Below are 27,583 nucleotides of genomic sequence, written 5' to 3' on the forward strand. Positions count from 1 at the left end.
ATCTGTGCTTGTACCTGGCGAACCTGTACCCATACTGTACTTGTATCTGTATATCTAAGAACCTGTGTCATTTTTGTTGTCATAGTTGCTATTGATTTCTTTTTTTTAATCTCAGAAATATATTAAAAGACCTGAACGAAATGGAAACTCAGCCATGTTAGACAGCAGTTATCCGAGAGACATTCACAACAAGCATATCACGTCTCGTGTTTACGGACAATTGTGATAGGAACGGTCCGAACAGCCCCGCCTTTTCCCGCCTCCTAGCCAATGACGGGGCTGATCCTTTGTCCATGGTTCACCCCATCTGTCAGGTCACCTCCAACTACACAGAATCCAAGTCCCACACCACCACTCGACGATTTGTTAAGTTTGTTTGTTTGAATCACCCGAAGAATCTCACCCCAGCTAAAGATGAGCTACTGTGGGGTGGGGGGTAGATTAGCGTTAAGATGGTTAATATTTAGGTGGAATAAGCTGGGGTGGAGATTCTTCAGGTGATCCATTTGTGTATATTAGCATTTCAGGTTAAGGTTATGCATGTTTGTTATTCCTCACCGTTTGTTTGTCCAAGTTTGTTGATGTGCAATTTATGCCCCGTCGTTGTTGTTGTTGTTGTACAGGTAATTCTTAAATGTTGTCGATTTGAAATACCCATTGTTGTTGTATATTGTAATCGTCGCTTTCCTGTCAGTTTTTATTTATATTATCGCCAACTGTTTTGTTGGGGAACATTTCGGTCATCTGTGTGTGTGTGTGTGCGTAGTGTGGATGTATGTATGTATGTATGTAAACCAGGAACAGGAGATGAATTGGCCAAACACCCCGAAATTTAAATGAAGAGGCTTTACACCTTTCACTATACACGCGACCCGGATGCACGGTAATTAGGCCAACTCCCCACCTCCATATAACCTTCATAAATAAATCCCAACAACACATCTATTCTCTCTCCACTAATGAAAACTCGAGTTGTAAAATGGCAGCCAATAAAAACTCGATTTGTTAAAAGGCAGCCAATGGTATGCGTGCAAGTCGTGATGTGTGGAATGGAGTTGCGAGTTCCAGAATTGACAGCACTTATGAGTCACCTGTTGCATAGTTCGCTGGTGAGGCTGCGCTTTACCCGGAAGAAGGGGCAGGTGAGAGAAGGAGGAGGAAGGAAAGTGGAAGTAAGGAGGAGGAATAAAAGAAAGAGGGAGGACGGAGGTTAGATAAGGGTAATGAGGAAGTGAAAAACAAGGAGGGAGGTGGCGTGAGAAGGAAGGAAACTAAAAGAGGAAGGTGGAGAAAGAAAGGAGGGAAAATAAAATGAGAAAGAAAGTTGGAAAAAATGAGGAAAGAACAAGGAAAAGGTAGAAAGCAAGACGAGAAAACAGGGAAATAATAAGTAAATAGAACTGTTTTATCTCCTATTTATAAATATAGTTACTAGACAACTATTTATGGCAACACAAGTGATAAGTTAACGAGTTCTCTATACAGTAATTTCTTACCTAGAACTGACTAAATCACATCATTATCTTCCCAATGACGTTCGTACATGTGTACGTACATTCTCGTATAGTAACTGAGGCATATGAATGTAGTATTAAAAGAAAATAAGCTGTAAAATCGAACCTGCCAACTCTACTCCCGCATGACGTCACACCTGTGGAGAAGTAAACATGACCTGTAAGAATACGCGAATTAGCGAGTTCAAGGTTTGCCGAGGAAGGAGGAAGTTGGAGGGGAAAAGTGGGAATACAACAATGGAAAGGAGATAGAGATAAACAAACTGGGCGTAGGAATATAGAAAACAGTGCAAGTGAGGAAGGAAGTGAGGGGGAGTGGGAGGGTACGAAGAACAACCCATATAAACTGCGCCGAGAGAGCTAGACCAGTTAGTAGCCAGCCGTCAGTTGGTGGAGGTGCATCGTGTGTCACTCCTGTAGTGCGTTTTCTTATTCGTCTTGGGTTTCTCCTGTAATATTTATTAAGGTAAGTAGCTACTATTTAGTGGTGCTAATTAAAACCAAATTCTTCTGATGTGACTGTAACGTATAATACACAGTTTACGAGCCTTTGCTTTCAGGGTTCAGGAGTTCAGAGCCTCGCCGCGTACCTGATGGGCATAAGGAATGATGCAGTTATGGATTATAATGTAATATTTTGTCACTTCCTCGTTCTTTCAGAACTTGATGGATGACGCTAGACTGTAAATAACAACAAAACGGATTTTATTACGTAAGATACTGCCTGTATTAACTTCGGCTTCACATTTAGTTCGGGGAGATGGTTCCACCTCACCAGCTAGCTCAATTAGACAGTTTTACCGTGTACGTACTTAGCAAAATGAGCACATCGCATCAGGTCAACGACTCTTGTGACTACATCAAAAAAGGCTTCTTGTCTCGTTTAGGTCCAGGTTCAGAGGTGTCATATTACTGTTTGAACTTTTTGCTTCCGGGATGTATTAAGAGTATGTCTCTGGGATAAAAAAATCCTGTGTTTTGTTAGTTGAACCTTTTACAAAAAAACCACACTGGGTTAAGGAGAAGCCACCTGTCTAGCTCAGGTGAATGAGGATGTGATGACTCATTGAACCATCTTCACAATAACGTGAGGTATTGTGACGCCTCACCTACCATCCTCACAATAACATGAGCGAGTGTGACACCTCACTGACTATGGTCACAACAAGATACATTCATGAGCCAGTACTCGCCAGCAATGCGTAGCAGAGGTGAGCGACCGCCCAAGTGGCGAAGAGGATCAAAGGAATAAAAGTAATGACGAGGGAGTTTAACGACTCATTGACCATCGTCACAATAACGTGAGGGAGTGTGACGACTCATTGACCATCGTCACATGGAGAAGACCAAAGGCTGTGAGTCACTTAATTGGTAATAAGTGGTGAGTCTGGCCCTCGTGACGTGCAACATGCAACACTTAACATAGTGGTGACTGGACACTGTTAGGGTGTAGCCTGGTGGTGTGACGCTAAAACTGGTGTAACTCTCTCTCTCTCTCTCTCTCTCTCTAAAAGTAAGAAGTAGAACATCAAACATATGAACATACACTCGATACTCCACAGAAAGTTCAATGTAATCATTAAAATTCAACATCTCTGAAACACGAAAATAAAAGATTTAAATTTATACAGTTACGTAACTCTGGTTTGTAATAAGGATATAATTAATGTGTTTTTCACATGTCGGTAAAAACAGATTGGTGGGACTTGCATAACTCTGGTGGCAAAACAGGTGACCTTCAAACTTAGTTCTACCAAGGTCAGGTGAAGGACACACAATATTATTATGACCACAGTAACTTTCACAGGCAAGGCTTGGATGGTGAACGTGACTACCGGCGTTACACTAAGTCATGTACAATACGTCTCTCCTTGTATGTTGTTCATGTACACCTCCCAGTGTAACTGTATTTCTATCACGAATAATAATCATTTACTGTCTCCACCCCTCACTAAACACAGCTTAACTCCTGTTTTTGGAATCCGCGTGTGTGACAGTATTTTAACTGGAAAACTTCGTGGTGCTGTACACATGACTTATCGTGATCATGGACTCATAAATTAGTTTAGCATTAATCTTATAACCCCATGGATAATAAATGAGAGAGACATTTAGTTAACAGTGAGTAATGTAAAAGCCCCGTGAAGCCAACCCACGTTCCTGACAGAAACCCGGGGTTTTATTGGTCGCAAGTAACCCACCAATCGCTGACTTTGTATTTAAACTCCTTACTGGCATAGTTATTATTATTGTGTGATGTGTGTCCCCAAACAGATGGATGCTCGGAAGTGACTCGCTTCAGCTACGACGTAGATACAGATGCCAGAGTGACGACGCGTGTGGAAGGGGGGGGGGTAGTATAGGAGGCAGGGATAGAGGGGTTAGAGCAAAATAGGGGATAGGGAAGGAGGGCTGTGTGGAGGGTAGGGCAGGGAGGGAGAGAGGGAATACAGGTTATGTGGAGGGAAGGCTGTGCGGAGGGTAAGAGGGAGGAAGGGTTAGGCAAGTCCACTATTGTCGGATAACTGCCCAGTATGAGGTCCTTATCCCACCACCACCACCATGTTCACCTTCACCATGTACGTAGTTCAGCCATGCTCAATTTGCTACGAGGAATATTTGCCGTGTAAACCTTAGAGAATTGTACCCCAGGAAGCTTGGTCGTATACCTGGGCCAAAAGACTTTCTGTGTAGGGCGGGTCTTGGCTTGACGTCTGGAGTTAATATAGAGGGGCTATTGCTTGTAATGCTGGGTGGAAAGGCAGGGATTAGAATTGGAAGTAGTTTGGTGGCAATTGGGGAGAGGCAGGAAAATTAAAGGAAAGTAAGAGATAAACCGTATCCGGGCTCAACCAGATACGCTGAGGTTATAATAATTATATTTGAACTTACATCTTGCCTATTTAGGTACTAGCTCTAAAGCCTTTTTCATTTTGCTATAAAGGTTTATTTTTGCAGTAGCCATTCTTCCAAGGAAGGGGTGACGTCCTCTAGCCAGGTTCTTGTGGAGCTGGCTGAGCAACGTATCTTTTATTTTAATAAGAGTGGAAGGAAGGAGCAAGAAGACAAGTGTTGGAGAGGCCAAAGATAGTGTCCGTTAGTCATTTATCTTTTTAATTATTTTTTTTCTGTTTTAGAGAATTTAAGCTTTTTGTTCATAGTAGGGAGGTTTAATGTCTAAGAAGAGGTGTATGATCCAACTTGCTACATTTGTTCACAAGGAGGTGGTCCTATCTTTTTTGTTTAATCGAAAGATTGAAGCTTGACTTGGTATTTATTTGGCTATACAGTTCTTTGTTTGTGTATTAAATTTGATGATTTTTTGGTTATTGGTGGTGGATTATTTACTCTTATTCTGCCTAATCTGAACTAAACGTGTTCCTCTCTTGCTCTTCTTACTGGTTCGTTGTCGAGCCAGTTAACAACAGTTTCCGAGTCTAACTCTACTTGCTCCCATGTTTTGATGGCTTGGTTGTAGAAGTCTGTTTACTGCGTTGATGTGGGCCTTTCAATGGAGTTCCTCGTTTGTTACCCTTTCTTTGTAACTGATTTTATATATGAATCTTAGGCTTTTATTTTGTACCGTTTGAAGTTTTTTGATTCTCGTTGCACCGAATGAGTTGGTTGGTACAGGCGGGAAGCACATTACTGATTTTATTAGTGCCGTGTATAGTTTCTTCTTGTTTGTTATGTTCAGGTTTTTTATTCTTCTTATTTTTGAGAGTTTGTTGCGTAGTTTGTGGACTTTTTCGTTGATGAAGCTCTGGTAACCATTTTTTTTTATCTTCAGTCTCGGGATGCTGCCTTCGTTGGTGTATGGGTAAGTTTCTCCATCTAGTATTACTGGTTCGACGTTTTTGTTGGCAATTGGTACGAGTTTAAATTTGTTGATGTTTGTCCGTATTTTCCATTTCTTTTCATAGTAATTTGTGTTTTATTGCTAAGGCCGTATGGTGTGCCATCGTTGCTTCTGATTTTCTGGGATATGATTTGATTTGTGTTATGTCAACGGCAAAGATAATGTGTTCCTTATGTTGCGTTGGTTCAGGTTAGTTACTCGTATATATGGCGAATAGTGTTAGGGATAGGACGCCTCCCTTTGGCACTCCGCTTTCTAGGTCGAAGGGTGGATCTAAATGCTTGCCAATTTGTAGCTATGCTGTCCTGTTTTGGAGGTAGCCACATAGTATTCTTTCTTTTTCTGCAGGTAGGTCTAGTTTTAGTGTCTTAGTCCGATGTGCCGCACTTTATCAAAGGCCTTTGCTACATCTCTTAAGACTATGTTTACTTGCTGTTTTTCTTTGGCCATGGTTTCTGTTATTGCTATTGCCGTTTGGGTTCATCTACCTCTTCTAAAACTGTGTAGTCTTGGGTTGAATTTGTTGTGGTTAGCCAGGAACTTTTCTAATCTGTTATTTAGTATGCGTTCCAAGAGTTTCCCGGTTATTTCCAGAAGGATGTAGGTCTTTAGTTTATTACTTGTTTTGGGAATGAAGATCATTTTTTGCCCGTTTGAGGGCGTCGGGAAAGTAACCAGACGATAAGGTTGAGTTGTAAATATTTATCAGGGCTTCCATTGCTCTGTTGGGTAGATTTAATTACATGTTTCAGGTTATGCCGTTCATTCCAGGGGATTTTTCTTTAAATTTGCGAAGGCAGTGTAGTAGTTCTTTGTGATATATGAATTTGTTGGGTCTTAGTCTTTCTGGGTTTCCTGTGTGGTAGGGAGTCAGTCTATTTCTTTGTTCTCTTAGCCAATCTTTAATTACAGTATTTCTTCGTGTTCTTCGTAGGACAGGTCAACCACGGTTCCACCAGTGCTAGCTGAGAAGCGGCTTGCCAAGCCTGGCTTGGGTCAAAGGGATTATTGCTGAGGTTCATAACCGATGGCACTACTTAGCCATACCAGCTACCACAGCAACAGCATAACGCATATTTACTTTCTTTTTTCTTTTATCCTCTTCACCACTAATCGGCTCGTTAGTCGCTTGGGTGATCGGTCATGTCTCTGTTATGCACTGTTGGCAAGTACTGGGCATGCACCGGCTCCTGAATGTACCTGAACCTGCTCCAGTGTTGGTCAAGTCTGGTCTTGAAAGAGCTCACGCTCGGTGCCGTCACAACACTTTCTGGCAGATTGTTCCAAGAGTTCACAACTCTCACTCCGAAAAAGTTTGCCCTCACAGTTTTCTAGACCTTAGACCTGTGGCTTCTTCAATCTTGAGCTGTGACACCTTATGGGGCGAGCGTCCGCCAGCTCCAAGGAAGGACACTCGACGGAGTAGTGCCCCTTGAGATGCTTATACACCTCATTTAGGTCGCTAAAATTTTATGGGTGAAATGGCGCCATGGGGTGACTTCTCTTCCACCCCAATGCCTTCTGTTTTTCCTTCTCCTCCACCCCCATTCTAAATCCCATCATCATCATCATCATCATCCAGGAGCCTTCTACATACACACCTCAAAGTAAGTGAACTTTTCCACCATTTTTGTTGAATTTAGGAAATTTTCGGTGAGCTGGAACCACATACCCAAAAACCCATTGAAACAATGGTTTCGGTTAACGAACTTTTCGGTTAACGAACGACCTTTTGAAACGGATTGAGTTCGTTAACGGAGGGGTCACTGTATATATGTATATATAGTTAGGAAGAGAAAGAAGCTGGGCAATATAAACATGAAAAAATAATTGTACTCGATAAATAAACTATGTGACGTAGGTTTATTTAAGTGTGAAGGAAGGTTTATTGAATATGCATTTCCTGGTATAATATAAATATCCCTGTTCTTACTTGTGGTGTGAGTGAAATGATATGATAGGTACTGGCTATATCTGACACAGAGAGGGCCAGGCGTGTTCCTGTTTTATTTGCGTAACATTTTGTTTCCTTTTCATCAGGACAGTGATGTTGGTGACACTGAGACAGGTGGTGGTGTTGTGTGTAGTGTCTGTGGTAGTGAACGGCCACGACTGGGGATGGGGAAAGTGTCCCCGTGTCGACCACTCGCCCAACCTCTCCTCTGACCAGGTAAGTATATCGTGCTACAGCTACAGTATACTGCATCGTGACATAATTAATCCATGTGTTTAGCTTAACCCCCCTGTACACAACTACTGAACCCCATGTGTCTAGCTACTCCAACCCCCATATGCAACTACAGCTAGACCCTGACTTACGACGGGGTTAGGGACCCAAATCCAGGTCGTAAGTCCAACATATATAAAAAACAAATTTTTTTAATAAAAAAATCTACAATGAAGTACAGTACAGTAAAAGTAATGAATAATGAGGAATGGATACAGTACAGTGAAAGTAATAAATAATAAGGAATGGATACAGTGTGACTGAGCACTTACCTTTAATGTAATCAGCTGAATGCACATGGGGCCCCCATAATTTTCTAATTATACATGGAGACTACATTAACTGGAAACGTTTCGGTATAGAAAAAAAAATTTTTTTAATAAAAAATCTGCGGCGGTCGTAAGTCCCGACGGTCGTAAGTTGTAGCAGTCGTAAGTCGGGGTCTAGCTGTACTGCACTTCATAGGACACAGCTACTCCCTATGACACAACAAACCTCAGTGACTTGATCAACCCGTGTGTAACAACTTTAATAGTGTAGGTCTGTAGGAAGTACTATACCTTGTACTTTTTTGGAAATACAATGTTATTATAGGTAATGCAGCCAACACAAACAATCGGTTACTCTATCATCAACTAATGTTGCTGTTGCTCTTCTCACTATTACGGGTAAGTATTATTACCGGTACCACTGTATTTCTAGATCCTCTCATGGGGGGGGGGTGTTAAGGGAGTTGTGAGGATACAACTTGTCGATACCCTTAGGATGAAAGGTGGTTTGTGGTGGCGTGGGAGCCGTGACATTACACCTTGTTGGTGTTCACTCCCCTGGAGGGGGGTGAGGGTATGATCTATTGACGACCTAGTGGGAAATGAAGACCGATCACTCATAAGGGGGGGGGATTCTAGGGATAGGGTTGGGGGAAGGGATGGGGTAGTGAGTATAAAAGGAGGGGATGGATGAATGGGGTTAAAGGAGAGAAGTAGGGGGCAGAGGGAGGGGGAGAGAGAGTAAGGGGGGCTGTGAGTGTGGCAGAATAATGAGGCACTTCCCTCCATCTCACAACTCTCTGCCCCTCTACATCTCTATTGACTCTCATTTTATCAGGTTTTCCTCACTCGTGCTTTATCAAGTTTCTCTCTCTCTCACTTTATCAAGTTTCTCTCTACTTTTTTTATATTTTTATCCTCTTCACCATTGATCAGTAATGGCTCCAGAATGTGCAGGATCTGTACCTGCACCAGTGTTGGTCAAGTCTGGTCTTTAAAAAGCTTATACTCAGTGCTGTCACAACACACACTACTTTTACTTTTTTACTTTTATCCTCTTCACCACTGATCGGTTCGTTAGCCTCTTGGGCGATCGGTAGCTTCTGTTACTTTTTTTTTCTTTTATCCTCTTCACCAATTGATCGGCTCGTTAGCTGCTTGGGCGATCGGTAATGTCTCTGTTATGCACTGTTGGCAAGTACTGGGCATGCACCGGCTCCTGAATGTACCTGAACCTGCTCCAGTGTTGGTCAAGTTTGGTCTTGAAAGAGCTCACACTCGGTGCCATCACAACACTTTCTGGTAGATTGTGCCAAGAGTTCACAATTCTTACTCCGAAAAAGTTTGCCCCCTCAGTTTTCTGGACCTGCGGCTTCTTCAATCTTGAGCTGTGACCCCTTGTGGGGCGAGCGTCTGCCAGTTCCAAGTAAAGACACTCAACTGAGTAGTGCCCCTTGAGATGCTTATACACATCAATTAGGTCACCCCTTGCCCATCTGTAGTATAAGCTAGGCAAGTTCAGGCGCTCTAATCTCAGGGTAGCTGAGGTGCCGAAGTGCAGGCACCAGTTTGGTGGCCCTCCTTTGAACATTTTCAACCAACTGACAGTCCCTAGCATATCTCGGGGACTAGACGGGGAAGCACTTCACTCTTGAAGATCGTTACGAGGGATGGACAGTCTAGATATCTGAATGGTGTTCTTATAAGACCCAATAATTTATTTGCCTGATTTACCTTCTTCTCACAATGGCCCGTGAACTTCAGTTCATTGTCGACATACACACCTAGGTCCTTCTCACATTCAGTCTCAAGTAGTGCAGTTTCTTCATCCCGTTGGGACATATGATACGCCTCCTTACCGTTGGTACGCCCCAGGTGCATCCTCTTACACTTCGTGACATTGAATTTCAGCAGCCATTTCTTCGACCATTCTTGGAGACCACAGGGGTCCTTCTGCAACTCTTCACAGTCCGCTTGGTTCTTGAGTTCCCGATATAACTTGGCGTCATCGGCAAATATTTATATGGGGGAGTGTTCAACGTCAGGCATGCCATTTATGAAACAAACAAACATCAGCGGGCCCAATACACTGCCCTGTGGTACCCTGCTTGTGACAGGTCCGGATGATGATTTTGTGCCATAAATCACCACACACTGCTTGCGATCATGTAGAAAGTCTTCTATCCACGGTAGAACATTTCTCCGAATTCCATACCCTTCCAGTTTGATTTTCAGCCTTTCACGGGGTACACTGTCGAAAGCCTTAGCAAAATATAGGTATATATTGTAGATATTACCACCCCGTTCCAGGATATGGGTCCAAATATCCAATACCTTGAGCAATTGCGTTAAGCTGGAGCGCCCCGGCATAAAACCATGTTGGCAATCCTTTATAAGGTTGTTTAGTAGTAGATGTTCCATCTTGGCATCTCTGATAATACTCTTTACATATTATGCTGGTCAGGCTCACCGGTCTATAGTTGTTCGTGGAGTGACGATCGCCCTTCTTGAAGATTGGACTCGCATAGTAGGGTGTGTCATAGGAGGGAAGATCAGCTAAAACTAATGGCCCATCACTTTTTTGGTAGATTTTAGTGTATATAAACAGAAAATAATTTCAGTTTCAATATTTTGCAACCTTTTGCTAGGTAAATTTTAGCGTGAAATTTATCGAAAATCTAACGTACAGCTGCATTAGTGCATTACAATTAAATAGTGAACATTGCTTTCTGACTTCATTCTTTAACAACCCAACTAACAATATTTTTTTCTGTTTCAGATTCTGATGCATTTATAAGTTGATAATATTTGCGATGGCTGCTTGTGTCAGGACGAGGAACCAAAAATCCAGCCATCTCAGTCACTATCTTGGGTCTGGGAGAGAGCTCCTGAAGTCGGAGTTGCCTACATTGAGATGCTTTGAGATACGGTGTTTTAATCAGGCAAATCAGTGAAAAGAACCAAAGAACTTACACAAACAAAGACATTGCCAGTGATATGACCAAAGCTGTCTTGGCACAGTACACTCTGGCTAACGCTCAGTTCAAACCTCCAGTCATAACAAGTCAGAAGAAGATTAGTGAGAGACTGCTAGCCAGTTGGGAAAAGGCAAGAGATATCTCTCTTGGGAGAGGAAAACTTGCAGTTAAGGACAGCTTTGCCAAGCAACTGGACCAGTTATTTGACATAATTACTTGCAAGTGCCCAATTGTTCTCTGTCCTGAGTTTGGATGCGATTGTGACTGTAAATCCGAGGCCCACATTTCCTGTACTTGCAAGCGTGAACTGAAGATTCCTGTGATCGAACTGGCATTTGTCAAAGCACAGAGAGAGAAGACTGGCAGTATAGGGGCTCTCATGATTTCTAGCCAAGATATTCCGGAATCCAAGAGACAGGAGGCTGCCACAGAGAGACAGAAGAGGAGAAGAGTTGCCGAGGAAAAGAGACTTGAGAAGGCCCAGGGTGAGGTAAAAAAGGCCGATGATTGGAGTCAAGCTGATTCAGAGTTTAATGACTTCCCCATGGCTGATCCGAGTGCTGACCAGGAGAATGGTGACTTTGTCCCTAACCCAGAAAATAATGATCCCAAACCTTCCAGGCATAAGATTCGAAATAGGAAAGATATCCCGAGCATAGCTCTGGCCAGCATGCGACACCACACTGGTCTCAGAGAAACTGCAGAGATAGCAACAGCTGCCTGGATTGACGGTGGTTTGATAACACCTGATGATGTTCACCTGGTGATAGATCATAACAAAGTAAGGAGAGCTCAGGAGAAACTTGTCAGTAACCTAGAAGAGGAGTTTGATAAGGGGATAAGAGAAAATGGAATCAATTGTTTGTTCTTTGATGGGAGAAGGGATGACACTAAAGTGTTCATGAAAGTTGGAGATTTTGACAAGTTGTTCCCTGCCATGGTGAAGGAGGAACACTACTCCTGCTGCAGTGAACCAGGAGGGAAGTATTTGTGGCATTTCACTCCAGAGAAAGATGACATCAGGAAACCAGCTGAGATAGTGGCAGATAACATTGTGAACTGGCTCAGAGAGAGGAACGTAGACCAGACCCTGCAGGCCATTGGAGGGGACAGCACCAACACGAACACAGGGTGGCAAGGGGGGGTCATACAGTGGATAGAGCGGAAGATTGGGAAGAAGCTGGTCTGGATTGTTTGAGACCTCCACAACGGATGGTCTGGTCCTCTTGGCAAGATGCTGGACTCTGCCACCGAGTTAGAAATAAATCCGAGCTTTGAAAAAATCACAGTTGGCCCTCCACTCGTTGAGCTTGCACATACTGTCATTGACGACCTGAGTACTGACCAGTACTATGGTTATATGATTTGCAGTGCCATCAAAACTGGGGTCATGCCTGATAGACTTGCTTACCTGCAGATAGGTCCAGTCTCCCATTCTAGGTGGCTCACAACGGCTCTCAGGTTCTGCAGAATTTGGGTCGCTCATCATAAACTGAAAGGGAACCAGCTTCACAACCTGAGACTTATTGTCCAATTCATCGTGAGTGTCTACTTGCCAAATTGATTCAACACCAAGGTCAAGTCATCGTTCTCCGAAGGTCCGAGGCATGTTCTCTTCCAGCTTGAGCTCCTAAGGAGTCAGCCAAGGAAGGTTGTTCAGATTGTGGAGCAGACTGTGAGGAGATCTTCCTGGTATGCTCATCCCGAGGCAGTTTTGCAGACAATGCTCTGCAGTAAGGATGAGGAGGAGAGAAGAGTGGCAGTCAAAAAGATCTTGGATATGAGACTTATGAGAGGATCTGGGCTTGACAAATCAGTTGGTGACGATTCCTTCAGGGTCAGGAAGACTCCTGAAGTCAATCTAGGTGCCAAGACCCTCACTGATCTCATAGATCTGGATAACATCCAGGCTGGCAGTGAGCCCCCTTTCACCTGCAGCCTCACCAATGTTCAAGTCAGAGCTTTCCTGGACAACCCCATGCATGTCCGTGCCTGGCCCTTGCACACCCAGAGTATAGAGCGTTGTGTACAGCAAGTGAGCGAGGCCAGCAGTCACGTGTACAGCCAGGAGAGGAGGGAAGGCTACATCCGAGCTCAGGTGGTCAGCAGGGAGGTGATGAGTAGAAACAGAAGCAAGAAAGACATGTTCTCTATGGTGTGCAGCAACACCGGGTCGTAGAAGTAAAACCGGTTTTTGTATTTGATGATTTTGTTTTCTAAAGGAATATTAAATTTAATAAATGTGTCAAGATCATTCGTTTCACTATTCTGGATCATTTTCATCCGAATAAATTAACCTGATACATTTACTTTACTTTAAATAAGCTATTTCGTGGTGTTGGTAAAAGGGTGGGAATACTGAATTTTCATAAGATTTCAAGTTAAAATTTACCTAGCAAAAAATGAAAACTTTTCAAATCTGAAGATATCACATGATTCTGCACATAGAACTACATCATTAATACCATGGGCCGATTTTTCAAACTCAAAAAAAACAAAAATTCGCCTCCGTATGACACACCCTACTCACATACCACTTTCCATTCACTGGGGATCTTTTGTTCATCCAGGCATTTACAAATCCGTATCTTCAGGGGCTCGGCAAGCTCGTTGCACAACTCTCTTAGCACTCTAAGATGCACCATGTCAGGGCCGGGACTCTTATGGACCTTTAGCTTTGACAGTTTATTTCTAATACCCTCATTTGTGAACACAATGTGGGTCAGTGATGTGTCGAACCGTCTGTCCTCAAACGCAGGAAGGTTAATCGCATCCTCTCTTGTGATTACTGAGGAAAAGAAGCTGTTCAATGCCTCGGCTTTGTCCTGGTCAGAATCTGCGTAACTACCATCTCCAAGCTTCAGGTTTGATACTCCTACTCGCGTTTTTAATTTCGACTTTGCATAGCGGTAAAACGCCTTTGGGTTTAACTTGACCTCGCTTGCAACCAGCCTCTGGAACTCCTTTCCAGCCCTTCTACATTCTATATTTGCTTGGTTTCTGGCTCTTGCATAAATCCTCATGTCCTGCTCATTGTTTGACCCAACCCGCGTCTTGAATTTCTGGGTTTTTTTTTCTTAACTTTGTCGACCGCCGCATGATTCATGTGTAGGGATCCCCTCGTATTCCTAGAGGCACTGGGTTTGGTCTTGGGTAACTATTTATCGATCAGATGGGTCACTTTACTAGTTATGATATTCAGTGTAGTGTCTGCGTTCTTGGGCCTTAATGAGTCAGGCCAGTACATAACTCTATTAATCTTAGTTGCGTTTCATTCCACATTGTATTATTGCTCCAGATAAGGCAGAAAATGAGTAGGCACAGTATTCTATCATCACATTATTACGAGCATAATTAGTCCGCAATATTTCAGTACTGAGGGGTATGTCATCACGTAGGCTGTACTTACAAGTGCGGGTCGATGTAGATCAATATGGTGCTCCAAGAAACGATAGTACGGAGTAAATTGTCTTAGCACAAATCTTGGACAGGATTGTGAGTTGGTGTGTTCACTACACTCGATGGGGTTGGACGATACGGTGTGCCAGAGGTGTCCCGAGCCTCTATCTATGGTTATAACAATGAGACGCTTGTTCTATGGCTATGATGTTTACAAACATCTGACAAGGTCACAGATCGCACAGCCACATAGGAGTCACAACACCTCTACAGTCTACAAGGGAGGTCGCGGCGTACATGGTCGTAGGTTGAGAGATTTTTGTGTTTGGGTAAGGTGATACTCATAGACGGCATTTCAGTTGAGGTGTTGGGAGGCACTCAGTGCTGAGTGGAGGTGCTGAAGGCAGCAAATGCCAGCACTATGTAGCTGAAGCTAGTGGCGATAAGTCTCCTTGTATTCCTGGAGGCACTGTTTGGGCTCTGGTATATATTTATCGATCAAATGGTTCTATTTACTGGCTATGATATTCATTGTAGCGACTGCATTCGTATAGACCAGTGAATACCTCTCATCTCATTGTAATTACCCTTGTAATATTTTAACCTTGGCCTGGTTTTGTTATGAACCAAGTAACATAAATCTGAAGGACAACGTTACTTGGTGACTGGTGCCAACGGGGGCTAGGTGTTCCAGCTTGGCCACCATACCCTCCTCGTAAGTTATGATGAGGTCCAGTGATTTTGGTGTTTGCTCCCCTCTGTAATAAGTCGGATCTTTAACATGTTGGAATAGAAAATTGGGTAGCAGGACTATTCGGGTGACTTGGTTTGGTTTTGTTTCCCCATGCAATATCACCCATGACAAGAAGGTGGCCATGGTTGAGTGTCATTGCATTGTCAATTAAGGCTCTTAAGTTCCTTTGGATTAATAAGCTAAAGTTTGGGGATCTGTAGATACATCCGATTTTATTTCTTTAAAAATATCCTCCCCCAGTACCTTCATCTAGCTAGCTCTAAACTCTTGCCTAGCATAGATAACCACACCCCTCTTGCAAGTTGCTTGAGAAAGGTTCGTAAATGATTCATATCTGTCTTTATTGAACTCGCATTCCTCTGGGTTGATTCTATTGTTCTTGTACAACGGTTCTACCACATCTACTATATCAGGTTGATTTACTTTGAGTAGGGTTTCAAGCTCTGCTCTCTTATCAAGGAACGTGTCATTATTAGTGTACAGTACGTGACTTTCAAGCCAGACTCGGTAAAGTCTCTGATTTTGGTAGTGACTCTGGCATCTCCCTTTTCTCAGCAGCTGCCTCGTTTACCAAATGCATTGAATTTTGTGGGGTTTGGTCAGAGATGACAGTGTTTACAAGGAGCTCGCCTCCTAGGTGGGAAGTAGAGCGGGTGGGAGGTGTCCCGCTGTCCCCTGGTTCTGCACTGGTGCACTTGCCTCTGCTACCCTCCCCTTGTATATAACCCGTGCACATCCATCCCTGTTCCTCATCGAATTCTCTTTCTGTTTCAAGCACCACAGGAATTTTTTGTGCTGTTCTCTCTGCATTACCATGTGATCTGGGTTTATGAATACTGTACAGTATATTCTAAAATGCATTGCTCCTTGCTAAGGTTTTTGCCTGCTGAATAACTTCCCATTTCTTACCCTCACTCACTAGTGTGGTTCTGAGGGGGTGAGGCTTGTTCTTCTGCCTTTGGCCTCGCCTCCTCACATCCTGAGTGGGGGGCGGGGGGTGGGGCTGACAGTTTCAGATCCTCTACACAAATATTCTTAAACTCTGTCTTATCGTGTGTTTTCCTACTCTCAGCTTCCTCAGACCGGCTCTCAAGGACTTCAAACACTGTTTTGCTGTTCCTGCACTCATAACTTTCCCATTGTTCCTCCTCTCTCCTATCAGTAGGTCTACTAGTTCGGATCCTGCAATACTCTCCGTCACCTTATGTGACCCTGCTACAGCCTGAGCCTAAGCTTAGCTCTTCTTCACTACTCCCTCTATTCTGTCAGCAACTTCCTCAGTCTTAGTGAGGATCTCTTTCCAAACTTGCTCTAGTTTGGCAACCAACGAGGATCCAGTTTCATTTATTTTTGTCTCATAATTTCTCATCCCCTTATGATCTGCACTAGCCTTATATATTGTGGTCATTAGTTTATTCCTTGTTGGTGTTATTCTGTATTTGTTAGTATCACTTATGTCTAGAGCACAATGTGAATTCTCTTTTCATTTGTCATTTATCAACTCTTGCTGCTATAACAGATATGTCCTGGTTAGTTTATTCCTGTTATGTCATACTGTACAACCTAACCTCACCCATAACCTGCCTGTCTCTTCCTAAAATACATTATAAAGGTATTGTATAGCCCAGGGGTGGCCAACCTTTTACATACCATGCGTCAATTTGTTCACACACGAGTTCAGATGCGCCATACAACTCTTGTACCCCCGTCTACTTCTTGTAAAAATATGTTTATAGACATAATTAGCATTTTTACATGATAAAATTATTAAATATAAAAACAATATCTGATAAAGCAGATAAACATTACTTACCTTTAATGAGACTTTTGAGTCTGTTTTGATTTCGCCAGTCTTTCAATGTTTGGAGTTAAATTTGTTACTGGGAGCAGCAGAGAATTCTTCAAATTTGAATCAGTCAGTCGCTACCTCGTTTTGCTTTTAATCAATTTCATGGATGAAAATGCTTGTTCACATCTATATATCGTTCCGAAATGACATAGTATATAACTCTGGGCAAATTTTCTTAGTTCTGGAAAATTTTCACAGGGTAATGATCGCTAGAAATTAATCATGTCAGAAGCATTTGGGACTGAGGAAAGCTCATCAAATTTTATTTTCAATAATGAATTTGTTTTCAAGTCAATAAGTTCCATTATTTTTTGTTCACTAAGTAAAAATGGGTTTATAAATGCGAGTATGCAGTCTTCTTCTTTAGCAAAATCACGAAAACGACTTTCAAATGACTTGCATTAACTTGATTTTTTCAGTATACCTGTATTTTGTCAAATTGCCATTATCAGCAGCACATTCACTCTGCTCTTTTAAGTGCGGAAACTGGCTCAAATCCTCATTTTCTAACTGAGATGAACAGTTTTAACTTCATCTTGAATGCATTGATGTCATTTCCTAAGCTAGGAAACAATTTGTTCTTGCCCTGCAGTTTCAAATTTAGATCATTGAGATGTCTGGTAACATCAACTAAAAATGCCAAATCAAATAGCCAGTTTTTATCACATAAAAGGGCTCTTTCCTCAGGTAGCTCATTTTTCTCTTCTAGAAAATAATGAACAGTATTTTTCATTTTCCAAAACCTGCTCAGAACCTGTCCTCTAGAAAGCCAGCGCACCTCACAATGAAGGACAAGGTCGCCATATTCCAAATCTAACATTTCACAATATTCTCTGAATTCTCGTCTGTTTAATGCTCTTGCTCTAATTTTATTTACACATTTCACAACTGGTAACATAACATGCTGCAAATTTAAAGGTTTTCCACACAGTGACTCTTGGTGTATAATGCAGTGGTATTTTAGTAGAGGACGATTTAAAAAGTTTTCAAGCAAAGTTGTAGTCCCGGCGACTTTACCTTATCATTGACAGCGCTCCGTCAGTGCACACAGTGATGAGTTTACTAGAATCTAATTGTAGATTTTCTATACATGATTTTACTTTGTCAAATATGTCTGATCCTCTTGTTTTTCCATGAAGTGACTCAAGACTGACAAGTTCTTCAAAGACACTAAAATGATCATCAATTCCTCTTATGTCAGTTGATTCGTCCAAAGCTAAAGAAAAGAAAGTACAAGAATGGACAAGGTCTTTCAGTTGCTGAGATACATCGTGAGAGAGTTCCTCGGTACGTCTCGTAACTGTCTGTTTTGATAGAGCAATTTCGTCTGCTTTCCTTTCAATACTTTTATCACCAAGACGTCTTGCAAATATTTGGAGACAAGGCTTAACAATTTCTTCTCCATCAGAGAAAGACTTCCTTTTTTTTCGCCAATGCTAAAGCAATTTCATAGGATGCTTCTGTTATTGACAAACTTTCACAACTTTTTTTAACATACATTTTGTCTAATCCTGAATTCTTCCTCTTTCTTAGTCACATATTCTTTCCGTAACTCAGACCCAAGCACGAGCTTCAGTTTTCCTTCTATTTCAGTCTGATGCTGTGCATGAAATAATAAAATTGCTAAAAATAATGAGTAGGCTTACTGCCTTACTTTATTATTATCACAGGGATGCAATGCGCCACTTCTAATCATCCAATGTGCCATGTTTGGCGCATGCGCCGGAGGTTGGCCATCCCTGGTATAGTCAATTATTAATAACTTGACTTTCCCTGTTGCTCTGTTCTCTTGTTACGATCAAAGGTGGTAGCCAACTTTTTTTTTTAGTATACAGTAATTTTTTTTCTTTTAGGATTTGGGTAAGTAAATTTTAATGTAGTAAAGTCACATTATTTTTCAGCTGCTGGGTCAGTGGTATGTGATAGAACAGTTCGACACATCATCCACCTGCCTTACTCTGAACTACACACGTGTGTCGCCAACTCAGCTCAAAGTTACCAAGTCTCGTCAACTGGTCCTGCTGGATTCACTTAGAATCGAACACACCAACTCTTACACCGGCACGCTGGACATTCCTGACGGTGATAAGAGTGGGAAAATGCGTGTCAAATGGCCCCTAAGTAAGTGTTGAAATGATCTGTCAGGTTGTTCTTCTCCGAGTCTTGAAATGATTATTAGATAGTAAAGTAGCTAAAACAACTAACTGTGCATACATTGTGGGAAACAATATGAGACCGTGGATGATAAATACAGCATATCGACCCCTACCTGCACAGATAGTTGTTTTAGCTACTGCACATTGTGTATTATATTGGCCTTCCTGAACTTATCATATACTGTACCTGTACCACATACAGAAGAATGGGAATACTTTAAGATCAAGGTATTGTACGGGAGAGGGATGGATATTTGGAAAGTACTGTATTGTAGCAGCAAGCATGCACAATTAGAGGGAATGATGTTAACTTTTACTTTAATCCTGTTCACCACTGATCGGCTCGTTAGCTGCTTGGGCGATCGGTCACATCTGTTAATTTTCTTTTTCTTTTATCCTCTTCACCAAATGATCGGCTCGTTAGCCGCTTGGGCGATTGGTCACGTCTCTGTTACTCACTGTTGGCAAGTACTGGGCATGCACTCGCTCCTGAATGTACCTGAACCTGCTCCAGTGTTGGTCAAGTCTGGTCTTGAAAGAGCTCACACTCGGTCCCGTCACAACACTTTCTGGTAGTGTTCCAAGAGTTCACAACTATCACTCCGAAAAAGATTGCCCTCACAGTTTTCTGGACTTGCGGCTTCTTCAGTCTTGAGCTGTGACCCCTTGTGGGGTTAGCGTCCGCCAGCTCCAAGTAAGGATATTATGGGAATGGATGATCCTGAGGTTGTATGAAATGACAGAGATGAACCAAAGGAAAATCTTGTGGTTGTGATGAGGAAGAGGAACGCCTTAACTGAACTTATCTATCACAGCAGTTACAGAGAATGAATGGCAGTAAACAATAGAGTCTGTGTTGCATATGACCCCAAAACTAAAAACTGTTTGTTGAGATTTGTCTGGAGGTATGGCAGTGTTATGTGCCCTTTGAACTGGGTGCTGTTTATTGTATAGTAGCCCATATGAATATTTGATAGTACTGTACAGTACATTATTGTGTATTCTATTGTCCTCCCTGGACATACTTATCCATATACCTGTACGACATATATTGTGGCATGTCCGGAGATATGATCGTGTCCTAGCCTGGAACTTCACTTAGCCTTCTGGCCTTGGAAGGGACTTTGTGCTTAATAACTGTTATTTCTTTATATTCTGTAATCTATAGTGAATTTAATATAACAGAGACATGATGTGTGCAAACTGGTATCATAGTACAGTATATGATATTAGGTAAGAAATGGCATTAGAGTTAAGAACCTGACAAAAAAGAGTGCAAAAGATTGTGTAGCACGGAGGGCTGCAAGTGTGGAAAATTACTTGCTTTTGCTTTTGGCCTCTTGGTTACTGGTTGGCTCATTAGCTGCTTGGGCAGTTGGTCACATCTCTGTTATGCACTGTTGGCAAGTACTGGGCATGTATACTGGCTCCTGAATGTATCTTGACCTGCTCCAGTGTTGGTTAAGTCTGGTCTTGAAAGAGCTCACACTCGGTGCTTTCACAACACACTCTGGTAGAATGTTCCAAGAGTTCACAGTGCTATTTCCGAAAAAGTTTGCCCTCACGGTTTTCTGAAGTTGTGGCTTCTTTAACCTTGAGCTGTGACTAACTCCAGGTATGGACCCTGTGGTAAATAAAACACTTGGTTGCTACATCCAAGCTTTACTTGACTTATTTCACTACATATCTGAAATAACACAAAGGAAAATGTTGTAACAATACAAAGAGGAAACAACAATGAACATAATATAACATGGTGGTTTTATCCTAATAATGGAATAAACCAAAGTGATACTTACATACAAGAACAAAATAATATTACAGCATTTTCCATAATGATGTTTTAAAAATATCAGACACCTGACTGATGATCATAATTATGTATCTATATGATGTAAATCCCAACTGCTGTACCGGTTTTATCTTTGTGAGTATGGCTACTGCTACCCCGAACAGAATTGACATACTGTACAGTACAGTATTGTACTTATGACATTTTCCTCTTTTTGTGTTGGTTTCTCTCATATTACACACCCTTCTTCATAATGCAGCAGAAAGCAGAAGTAATATACTGTATTGTAATTATTAGATGATTTTTATTTACTTCTCTCTATGTTTCAGATATTGCAGGTAAGGCAGATTATATTGTCTTTGATACTGATGGCAGTAGTTATGCAGCAGTATTTGAGTGTCAACAGTTAACCAGAATTGGGCATCGCGCCTCTGCCACCATCCTCTCCAAAACACCCACCCTTGATGCAGCCATTATTGCCGAGGTTAGTGCATGCAGCAAGATGCAGTACTGTATTGATAGGCTTTCCTGTATGATAAATATTTTACTGGTAGGTCATACTGACAAGCGAGTGTTAATGATAACATACTGGCAGACCAGTGTATTAAGTACAGGGGTATAGCAGCATACTGATAGGCCAGTATTTTTGGCATGGTTTTAATTGGTATAAAATGTATCCTTCAAGGGAGGAGAGGTGGAAGAGAATGAAGAATATTTCATGGGTGAGAGAGAGAGAATGGGGAGAAGGATTAAGACATAAAATGGTACGTTATCTCTTGAAATCTTCCCCCAAAGATAGGTGTGGCCATAATTAACTGCTGATCATAATAGTGTGTAATAACCCACAGATAAAGAAGAAAATGACAGACCAAGGCCTTGATACTCATGACTTTGATGTCATCGACCACTCTGTATGTATTCGTCGTGAGGACTCGGACCTCAACATAAACATTGATGAGGACACTTTCAAGAAGATTATAGGTGATGCCTCTGACAGCTTCAAGACAATTGCATCTCAGGTATGAAATAAGTGACAGCTTTGGAAAGAATTGATATCTTGTTAAGAATAATGATTTAGTAAAGTAGTTTGGTTTTATGCTAGGTAGGGGGACTACAGAGGTAATATTTATGGTCAAGCAGCTGCAAGGAAAGGAACTTATATATCATTTGTAAACTTAGAGGGAGCATTTGACAGGGCACCACATGAAATAGTTAAGTGGACAATGAAAAAGCTATGAGTTGAGGAGTATCTTACACAAGTGATTATAGCAGTACTGTATATGCAGGTTTAAAAACCTATGTGAAAATAATCGGTGAGCCAAGTAAGGAATTTGGGGTAAAAGTAAGAGTCAATCAGGGGGTGTGTCTTGAACCCCCTTCTATTTCTCCTGATGCTGGAGGCAATATCACAGGACTTTAGGACTGGTCTGCCCTGAGAGTTGTTGAATGCTGATGTTTACTTAGTGCTGATAGCAGGAAGCATTGAAAAGGCAGTGGAGAGTGAATGTGGCAAAAACAAAAGAATTGGCTAGTGGTGTGGGTGAGGAACCCATGGTGGAAAATGGACATATGCTGTCTGCAAGAAAGGTGCTGCCAGCAACTCAATAATGTGCAATGAGTGTGGAAGGTGAGGTGCTACCTTTATTGACAACAAGAAGACTTTCCCTCTTGATGAAAGGTAGAATGTATGTGGCTGGTGTGAGAAGTGTGATGTTGTAGGGCAGTGTAACAAGGGAGTTATGAGGGTGACAGAAGACATGAGTGGGCTGAATGGTGAGGTGGATGTGTAAGGTGGCATTGCAAGACAGGAGGCCCTGTTCAGAGCTAAGAGGGTGACTGGGTATTGAGAGTATTGGCAGAGTTCTGTGCAGAGGCAGGTCGAGATGGTTTGGGCATGGATTAGACCAGTTTGGTCAAGAGGTGCATGAGCCTAAAAGATATGGGAGGAGAACCAAGGGTAGGCCAAAAATGGCCAATTTCTACTTTCTAGTTGGCTATTATTAACAGAAACTACCTGAACTGGGAGCTTCGAACTAGACATAATATTGATTTGAAATCCTATTACCATAGTGAGATAAGCCTGTAGCCAGGTGACTCGAACATTCTCCTCTTGGATTTATGGGTAGGCAGTTGGGAAAATAATCCACTTGGTGTGATGTGTGTACTGGTCAGGGAGACCCAACTATCTTTTAGACCTGCCTCTAGAGGACAATCAATCTCCTTATTAGTGTGTGTGGAGGGGGCATTATGAATGGGTGATCACAAGATCAGGTCCAGCAGTGGAAAGGTGTCTACTCTTCTAGATCAACAAAAGCTTCCCCTTCAATTTCACCACCACGTTTAGCCTTCAAGTCAGTGTGCAAGCTTCTTGCTTTTTCCTGAATCAAGGCTAAACTTGTAGGCAGATGCCGTTGATTTCGATCTTCCACCCATATCACTAACAATTTTCCATTTCAATTAACAATCCACTTCCTTGTTTAGTTATCACAGTTGACTGCATTGGTGTAGATCCTTTAACATGTTCAAGAAATTTCTCTGTCTTTCAAAATTGTTCCGACCATTGAGCGGCTGAAGCCCAACACCTTACTGATCACTGAGGGTGTTTCACTTTTTTCAGAAAGTTTAATTACATAAAGTTTCACTTCCATCGTAATTGTTTTCCTTTTCTTGGATGCACTACTGACACTTGCATCAGTTAGCTGCTTGGACGGTCGATCACGTCTCTGTTACACACTGTTGGCAAGTACTTGGCATGCACTGGCTCCTGAATGTATCTGAACCTGCTCTAGTGCTTGTCAGTTCTGGTCTTGAAAGAGCTCACACTCGGTGCTGTTACAACACACACTGGCAGGTTGTTCCAAGAGTTCACAACTCTCACTCCAAAAAAGTTACCTTTCACTGTTTTCTGGACTTGCTGCTTCTTCAACCTTGCGCTGTGACCCCTTGCAGGCGCTGTGGGTAGCCGAGGTGCCGTACTACATGCATCAGTCTGGTGGTCCTTCTTTGGACATTTTCAATCCACTGACACTCCCTAGCATATCTCGGACCAGACAGAGAAGCACCTCACTCTTGAAGATCGTTATGAGGGATGAACCGTATAGATATCTGAACGACCTTCTTGTAAGACCTAATAATTTAGTTGCCCGTTTCACCTTTTTCTCGCAATGGCCCAAGAACTTCAGCTTATTGTCAACATATGCACCTAGGTCCTTTTCACATTGTCTCCATTACTGCAGATTCTTCATCTCTTGGGACACATGATATGCAGCTGTTCACAATCTTCTTGGTTCTTAATTTCTCGAAATAACTTGGTGTCATCTGCAAACATTTGTATGGAGGAATGTACAGCGCCAGGCACATCATTTATGAAGCAAACGAGCAATAATGGGTCCGATACACTGCCCTGTGGTACCCCAATTGTCGTGGGTACACACGATGATTTCATACCATTAATCACCACACTCTACTTGTAATCATAGAGAAAGTCTCCGATCCATGCTAGGACACTAACCCCAAATCCCGTACCTTGAGGTTTTTTTTCTCTTACTCAATTAACTGCATGCTTAGCAGTTTTGTAATGTTCTTGATACTTTTGATGGTGCATATTTGTATGTAAACAAGCAAGTTGTTGCATGATCGTTAATGAAATTTTATATGAAAGGTCCATATTTTCAGTTGTTAAACCACCCAACCGATAGGAACAGTGTAGGGTGAGGTCATTCAAAGATGCCACAGAACTGAAGGCAGTCCTGGTGAATAGGATTTGCCATCGGGATTGTTGGAACATTTCACATGGAGGGGGGGTATCCGTCTGATGACAGTCCCGATGAACATAAAAACCCTTTTCACCCACCAAATTTTGATATATTAAGATAAAATATGAGTTTGTTGGTGACAAAGTTTGTTTTTCATCTACCTGTACTTTACTTTTACTTTTATCCAGTGTTGTACGCGTCAGCGAAAAAAGTGGTGCCGCCAGCGTCAGCGTAAATGGCCGAGAAATTTGATGCCGTCGGCGTAAACGATTTCATAAATTGACGCTGTTAGCGTTTGCGTCAACTAGTTTTCAGTGATGTACAAATGCAGCCCCGAAATGCGTATTCTCCTGTGTATGGGAGTAACATATGCAAAATCAAAAAATATTCATTAATTTTTAATCATTTACAGTATATTCAGAATCCTTAATGAGAAATTTTATTTGTGATAATGGACTAAAAAGCTGGTCTGAAAATTCCAGGGATGGGGGATTTTTATTCCGGGTTTGAGAGATGGAAATCGGGCATTTTCAAGAAATTCTGAGAAAACTTTTCTAGGGATGGGGGATTTTTTCCGGCTTTGCTTTGAGAGATGAAATAATGCATCATTCTGGTAAATTCCAAGACAAATTTCTCGTTACGCGGAAAATTCCGGGGATGGGGTTTTCTTCCGGCTTTGAGAGAGTCGTCTCGTTACCCAGAATTCTCTCATTCCTGGAAGTGTTCTGCATCAATTGTTCCGGCTAACGGAGATATCACTGTACAGTATATGTATTCTACTTTTATCCTTTTGTAAGACCACTTATAAATACTTCTGAATATTCTAACACAACACTTCCTGCATGGCTTAGTAATACTGCTAATATCTCCAGCCATGTATGTCTTCTCCTATTCATATTTGCTACACATGCTCGTTGCCATAAAACTGAAGTGAAAAGTCTGTTATTCCAGGTGATGACATTCTTGCAGGTGGCGAATGGTGCCAGCAACTTCGCTGACACTGTAGTGGACGTGACCCGACGCCTAGGTGCCTCAACAAATGGCTCATCAGACACCAGTGCAGCTGTACTAGTAGACCCTGATGTTGAACTTCTTGCCTAGACAATCATACCCATCTTAGAGGCCTTTGGATGTAAGATGTATTGATGTGCAGGAAATATCATTAATATTAACTAGGTAGAAGTGGAAAACAGTGACATTTAAGTTGAGATGATGGGAGGGTGAAAAAGAATGAAATTAGGCAGGATGAAGGTAGGGAGGATGAATATTACTTAATTGTTAGGAGAATAAAAATGGAATTATTAAGTATTTTATACAGGAATATGAATAGAAAAGATGGAGGGCACAGCTGAGGGTTTTTGAAAAGCAGACACAATGAAGGAATTACAGATGAAGAAAAAGTTGAGTGTATAGCACATATAGTACAGTATAGCTACCCTATGCGATTTGTATAGAAATTAACAGAAATAAATTGAGAAGAGTAAAAGGAGATGTTTCATTGTAGACCGGCCATAAACAGCTGTGAATTTCTGAGAGTACTCTATGGTAGCTGACATCAGCGCCTTTCTCAAACTGGTACCGTATTCTTATACATTAATTGGTGGCAAAATGTTACCGCTCACAAATGCAAAAAAAAATCTAAAGCTCTATGAATATTGCAAATTATTATTCATTGGTAATCACAGTGTCCATTTGTCTCTTCACCTTAAATGTTTGTATTTATAGGAAACACTTGTGCTATACAGTATCTCTATTTGTAGGCTGTTGCACATAAGCGTACCTGTTCTTTTTGTTGAAATATTCGCTCTTGGTTGTGTGAGGGACCCTTTTAAGTGTAATGGATATTGAATATTGCTGCCATTGTAAGTAAAGTATCATGGTTCCTTTTGTAGCTTGGTTATGTCAGTGTGTTGAAGACTGATTTATATTACATTCAAGAAGAATATATTTTATTGCTGCATTTTTATTAAGGGTCTTTGTGATGATAAACTTTCTTGGGATTGCTTAATTTGTTGTAAAATATAGTACAGTACAGTACCATCTTTAAAAATATGTGATTAGGGTACAAATTTTCCATATTTTACAAAGGCATTCCTTGTGCTGTAGTATCCTGTATTAGTTGCTTATCACTTGTTTACATGCTAAAAATAGTGCTATTTTGGGGGGTTTAAACACAATAAAGGGGGAGAATGTATTATGATAGGGAAATTTTACATGGCAATCACGAAAAATCATACCTAAGATATTATTTGTTTACTATATAATCTGTTAAAGTTTATTGGAATTGAAATAAATATATAAAATGTTTTATATATTTGTATTTTTAGCGACTCCTGACTTCTTCAATTTTTTACTGCCAGCAGGAGCGGATCCGGGAGGGGAGGGGGGGGGGGGGAAGTCCTGCAGGACTGGACCCCCTTTTTCATCAGAAAATTCCAATAATTTTCCTTTAATGCAGTAGTACAGTACTGTACTCAGGCATTTTTATATATTAAAAAGTAATTACTATTGACCTCATGGGGATTTTAAGGCCATTTTGAAGCCATGTGTACTTGATATTAAGAGATATTCTTTCTTTTTTACTTTTCACTTTTATCTTCTTTGCCACAAACGAGCCAATCAGTGGCGACGAAGATAAAAGCAAAACCATATCTCCTAACATAAAGTACACCTGGCTTCAAAATGTGCTCCTCGCCATGTTCCCCCACCCACAACTTCTTGGACCCCCCCTCCCCAACCTTTTACTGTTAAGCACTGTTGGCAAGTACTGAGCTTGCACTGGCTCCTGAATGCATCTGAACCTGCTCCATTGCTAATCAAGTCTGGTCTTGAACAGGGCTGTGGAGTCGGAGTCGAGGAGTCGGAGGAAATTTCGGCTTGTGGAGTCGGAGTCGGTAAAATTGTCCAGACTCCGACTCCGACTGAAGCTATTCTGTTCCTAAGAACAAATATATGAACTCGGGCATATTCATTGCAGTGATTCCACTGATCCCACTAATTTTCTTAAATTATTAAAAGAATTTATTTCCAT

General features: G+C 41.6%; 1 protein-coding gene across 1 annotated transcript in view; it reads left to right on the forward strand.

Moving 5' to 3' along the window:
• LOC121859686 (apolipoprotein D-like) overlaps positions 1 to 26,862 on the forward strand; it is a 64,318-nt gene extending 37,456 nt beyond the window's left edge. The window contains exons 4-8 of the mRNA XM_042356616.1: positions 7,414 to 7,543; positions 18,751 to 18,970; positions 21,127 to 21,281; positions 21,646 to 21,816; positions 25,504 to 26,862. Of these exons, the coding sequence (XP_042212550.1) occupies positions 7,414 to 7,543; positions 18,751 to 18,970; positions 21,127 to 21,281; positions 21,646 to 21,816; positions 25,504 to 25,653 (826 nt within the window). The 3' untranslated portion in view covers positions 25,654 to 26,862. The remainder of the gene's footprint in view (positions 1 to 7,413; positions 7,544 to 18,750; positions 18,971 to 21,126; positions 21,282 to 21,645; positions 21,817 to 25,503) is intronic.
• The last annotated feature ends 721 nt before the right edge of the window (positions 26,863 to 27,583 follow it).

The sequence above is a fragment of the Homarus americanus genome, unplaced genomic scaffold (assembly GCF_018991925.1).
Source record: "Homarus americanus isolate GMGI-L3 unplaced genomic scaffold, GMGI_Hamer_2.0 scaffold21, whole genome shotgun sequence".
Lineage (NCBI taxonomy): Eukaryota > Metazoa > Arthropoda > Malacostraca > Decapoda > Nephropidae > Homarus > Homarus americanus.